General features: G+C 43.7%; 1 protein-coding gene across 1 annotated transcript in view; it reads left to right on the top strand.

The window, feature by feature from the left end:
• The window catches only part of LOC104982228 (multidrug resistance-associated protein 4-like), an 84,877-nt gene that overhangs the window by 65,110 nt on the left and 14,270 nt on the right, over window positions 1–5,497 (top strand). Inside the window, exons 11-12 of the mRNA XM_010831563.1 lie at window positions 49–143; window positions 366–452. Coding sequence (XP_010829865.1) covers window positions 49–143; window positions 366–452 — 182 coding nt within the window. The remainder of the gene's footprint in view (window positions 1–48; window positions 144–365; window positions 453–5,497) is intronic.

Genomic DNA, 5,497 nt, shown 5'->3' on the forward strand with positions numbered 1-5,497 from the left:
AACACATTTTAAATCTTTTTCTTTTTTCTCTTTTCTATCTCCATACAGGATTTGCAGAATTTGAAGGAAAGAGATCTAACTGTGACAGGAGATGGAGGAACCCCACTGAGTGAAGGACAGAAAGCCCGGGTCAGCCTCGCCAGGTAAGTGGGGTTTCAGTTGCCATCCCCCCCTCCTCCTCTGCAGCTCCTAGTGGACCTGAGCACACAGACCCCACTCACAAGGTGGGCCTCTGTGAAGCAGGGTCTTGGCCCTTTCCCTGGGCTTGTGGAAGGAACCTGGAGTTGTTAGACACCATCATGATTCAGAGATGAGACCCAGGCAATGTGAAGTGTCCTCTCCTGATGTCTCTCTATGTTTTCTAGAGCCGTGTATCAGGACGCAGACATCTACCTCCTGGACGATCCACTCAGTGCAGTGGACGCAAGAGTCAGCAGGCACTTGTTTGAACTGTGAGTTTGGTCCTGTTTTCTATCATCTCTGCTTTCCAGGAACCCTGTAGAGATCAGGGAAGAGAGCTCAGGAAAACCTTTGTGCTGGAGACTCAGCTCACTCTGTCCTGGTGTCCCTCCCTTCCCTCCACAGAAGACCCATCATAGAGAAATTTTGCATCATGATGAGGTCAGGACAGGAAAATACAGCAGTTGCTTCCAGTGTGTGTAGGACAGTGGGGTCCATGCTTTAGGGAGTGAGGGATACATGACAGATTCCCCCGTTACTTGCACTTGATGGATTCAGACATTGTGGATGGATCCAAACCCCAGGGATAAGAAGGATGATGTAAAGTTTTTAAATCAGAGAGTAGGACTTGGTAACCTGGTAATGGGCTGCCAATTCTTTTCCTTTGTCATTTGCTGAAGGCACATTAGAAGTGAATTTTTCAGTACAGATATAGGGCTTCCGTGGAAAGACCCTGTTGGTTTATGCTTATTATTCTGTTGGTTTAGAAATACTTAGTAAAGTATTTACAAATGATTTAGAATTTACAGATGATTTATTCCACATCTGAGTATGGCTCAATTATTTAACATTTCTTCATGGATGCTTACTAAAATTAATACTTAGACCCACATGTAGGGTTACTTGAATTTGAAACTCAGTATCTTTTGGAATCTTTCTGAAGTCCTGACTCTTACTTTGTGTTTCTGGAATTTGTTGTCAGTGGCTCTTTCTTGGCCACAGAACTCCTGGAGAACAGTTCTGTTGCTTCTCTGTCCCAACACATGCTGACTGCGTCCTCTGGTGGAGTCTAGACTGACATCTTTGAAAGTCTCATGAATTCGCTTTTTCTGAAGCAGCCTCCACATCTACCCCATGGTTAGTTCCCTTGCTGTTGTTCACCTTGTTAAAGACAATGAGCCTTCCAGCTGCATATCAGCACCCTGCTGTATGCACTGAGATCGATACCCTTACAGGTGTTTCTGCACAGAACCTGTTACTTTACAAGGAGGATAGTGATCCAGGAGAGGGGAAGGACCCACACTGGGCAGAATAAGGGAGACTAGGACACAGCTGTCATTCCTGCCACCAAGGAACCTGTCTCTGTGTGGAGCTTGTTAAGACAGATGCCAGGGGAAAGCTCAGCAGAGTCAAGGTTTAGAGAGTTTTGATACAGGATACAGTAAATGCTAAGTGGAAGTTGCAGCTGGAGACTTTCACTGAAGTTGGAAAGCTCCCTGTGCCCAGGGCTGGGAGGGAAGTGCCCTGGGGGCCTGCAGGCTGGGCAGGTGTGTGGAGGCTGAGAAGAGGACCCAGTTCCTTTGCTGAAGGAAGAGTAGAAGATCAGGTATGGAGGGAGGAGGAAGCAGGGCTGTGAGGAGAACAGTAGGTATGTCCTTGTCTGAAGGAGGTGGGGTGTTTGGCAGAGAGAAGCTATTTGGAAATTCTCGCTGTCAGGTTCTGTGTTACTTTGCTGGGGCTGTCTGTCCAGGCTGCTCTCACAGGAGACCACAGCCTGGGCAGCTTATAAAAAACAGAAATTTATCCCTCAGGATTCTGGAGGCTGGAAAAGTCCAAGCTTAGGGTGCTGAGAGATTCAGCGTCTGGTGAGGGCACGATTCCCGTGTCCTCACATGGGGAAGGGGTGAGGGAGCCCTGTGGGTCCCCTTTATAAGGGCACTAATCTCTTTCATGTTTGCTCCACCCTCATGACCTGTCACCTCCCAATAGCTACACTTATAGTACACAGTAGGAATTAGGTTTCAATATATGAATTTTGAGGACAAAAACATTCAGTCTATAGCAAGTTGTTACAGTTGGGGTGCTTAAAGAACAGAAATTAATTTTCTCACAGTCCTTGAGGCTGGAAGTTGGCCGTGTAGGCAGGTTTGGTTTCTGATGAGAACGTTGTTCTTGGCTGCTGGTGGCGTCTGCCTCGCTGTGTCCTCATATGATCTCTGTCCATGTGCACCCCTGTCTCTGTCCTTTAAAAAAAAATATTAAAATATAATTGATTTACGTTATTATGTTAATTTCTTTGTATGGCAAAGCTACTCAGTTATATACATAGATACATTCTTTTTAATATTCTTTTCCATTATGGTTTATCTAGGAATATCAAATATAGCTCACTACACTATACTGTAGGACCTTGTTGTTTATCCATTCTACACATAATACTTCACATTCTGCTAACCCCAAATTCCCAGTCCATCCCTCCCCACACCCCTTCCACCCATGCAACCATAAGTCTGTTCACTATGTCTGTGAGTCTGTTTCTGTTTTGTCAATAGGTTCATTATTGCCATATTTTAGATTCCACATGTAAGTGATATCATATGATATTTGTCTTTCTCGTTCTGACTTACTTCACTTAGTATGATAACCTCCAGGTCCATCCATGTTTCTGCAACTGGCATTCTTTTTCCTTTTTTTATGGCTGAGTAGTATTACATTCTCTCCATGTACCACAACCATTCGTCTGTTGGTGGACATTACGTTGTTTCCATGTTTGGCTATTGTGAATAGTGCTGCTATGAATATAAGGATACATGTCTTTTTTTTGGTGTATGGTTTTGTGCATATATATGCCCAGGAGTGGGATTACTGGAATATAAGGTAATTCTACTTTTAGTTTTCTGAGGATCCTCCATGCTGTTTTCTACAGTGCCTGAAGCAACTTTCATTCCCAGCAGTAGTGTAGGAGGGCTCCCTTTTCTCCACACTCTCTCAGCCATTGTTATTTTAGTGTTGACCATTCTAACTGGTGTGAGGTGATGCCTCATTGTAGTTTTGATTTGCATTTCTCTGATAATTCCCAAGGGTGAGCTCCTTTACATGTGCCTATTGGCCGTCTGTATGTGTCTTTTGGAAAAGTGTCTATTTAGTCTTCTGCACATTTTTGGATCAGATTTTGTTGTTATTCAGTTGTATGAGCTGTTTGTATATTTTAAAAATTAAGCCCTTGTTGGTCACATCATTTGCAGATATTTTTTCCCAGTCTATAGGTTGTCTCTTCATTGTGTTTATGGTTTCCTTTGCTGTGCAAAATCTTGTAAATTTGATTAGGTCCTATTTGTTTATTTTTTTAATTAAAAAAATAATTGTGGCCATACCTGGTCTTTGTTGCTGTGATGGTTTTTCTCTAGTTGTGATGAGCAGGGACTACTCTCTATTTGTGGTGTGTGGACTTCTCATTGAGATGGCTTCTCTTGTTGCAGAGTATGGGGTCCTGCATGTGTGGGCTCAGTGGTTCCAGCTCCTGGGCTCCAGAGCTCAGCAGGTGGGATCTTCTGGGACCAGGAATGGATCCTGTGTCTCCTGCACTGGCAGGTGGATTCTTTACCACTGAGCCACCGTATTTTTGTTTATATTTCTATTGCCTTAGAAGACTGACCTAAGAAAACATTGGTATAATTTATGTCGGAGAATATTTTGCCTTTAGTCTCTTCTAGGAGTTTTATGGTGTCACATCTAATGATAAAGTCTTTAAGCCATTTTTAGTTTATTTTGTGCATGGTGGGAGGGTGTGTTCTAACTTCTCTGATTTACATGCCTGTGTTTCTGTCCTTATGTCTTAGTCTCCTCTTCATCTAAGCACACCAGTCAGATCAGATTAGGTGCAATGTATTTAAGGGTAACAATTACTTCTTTATGGTCCCTGTCACCAAATTCTAAGGTGCTAATAACTAACATGACATGTGAATTTGAGGGGGATATGATTGGTGTAGAGCAGGCCTAGAATAGCAAAGTAAAAAGACTTCAGCAGAGTCAGTAGGTATGTGAGGAGCTCTGAGCTCTGGACACAAGGATCTGGGATTCCACATCCACTAACTGCGGATTGTTAGACTTTGCTGGAAACTGCCCAAATATAAGATGTTCGTAGTGTTGGGGTGATGAAAGAGTTGTGGAGATGGATGGTAGTGATGGCTGCACAACAATGTGAATGTACTTAATGCCACTATATGGCTATATGATTAAAATGGTAAATTTCATGTTAGGTATATTGTAACACACATACACACAAACCTGCATAGTAGCACTTAATCTTTGAGAACAGGAGAGAACAGGGTGAATGACACATGGCATGGCCTCCAGCTCTGATCTGACCCCCCTTTCCCAGCCTGTCCTGCTCATGACTTGAATTTTCCCTTAGAGAAGTGTCTTGTGTCTTGTCATGAGTTCAGTGACAGGCGCTAGTGCTGTGACAGGGATTCCTCACCCCCACCCTCCTGGTGTCATGAGTATCTTAGCCACCTTGTTCCAAGTACCCCACCCTGAACTCACAAATGCGGTTACCCCATCTTGTGAGCATCTGCACATGTTCTCCATCAATGCAGGAACAGATTCTGTTGGTCATAGCATCCATGTCACAGGGAGAGGAGAGCAAGGCATTATTTTGGTGCCAAGTAGAGTGTGCTGATCACAGAAGTTCTCCTGAGTTCTTTTTCAAACACAGGAGATATTTATAAAATCCTCTCAAATATTTGGGTGTACCACTTTGGATATATACTTGATAGAAGCAAGCTTAAGACTGTTGTTCATAATCAGAACCACACACTCTCTCGGGAAATTTAAAGCAGAGAGTGTGAAAGCAATTTAGGAAACCACTCAGCAGCAACTGGAGAGTGTTCTCAAGTTAGAGAATCAGATGGAACAATATGCTGTGAGATATGGTGGTTGTGTGGAAACTTGGTCATGGGGAGGGTTTTGTATTAAAAGTGAATGAATTACACTTCTACTTGCTGTTAACAGTTTCCTTCAGTCATGAATTTATATCCAAGGTCATTGAGGTTCATGACTTTTACAACTTTATGCTGTGAACATGGTGGATTCTAGCACCTACAGAAGGTGAGGGGCCTTATATGAACTGATGCAGTCTCACCTGTGTCCAGCCATGGATCCCATCCTTGTTCAGCCCCATATCACCAGACCCCTGCCTCCTGCATCATCAGCTCTTGGGGTCTGTCCTAATCAGACTCCCACACTGCTGTCTACACAGCTCACCACATGTTCCAGCCCTTTATGGACACTGCCCACCCCCCACCTTCCACCCCCC

The sequence above is a fragment of the Bison bison genome, unplaced genomic scaffold (assembly GCF_000754665.1).
Source record: "Bison bison bison isolate TAMUID 2011002044 unplaced genomic scaffold, Bison_UMD1.0 scf7180017864527, whole genome shotgun sequence".
NCBI classification, from domain to species: Eukaryota; Metazoa; Chordata; class Mammalia; order Artiodactyla; family Bovidae; genus Bison; species Bison bison.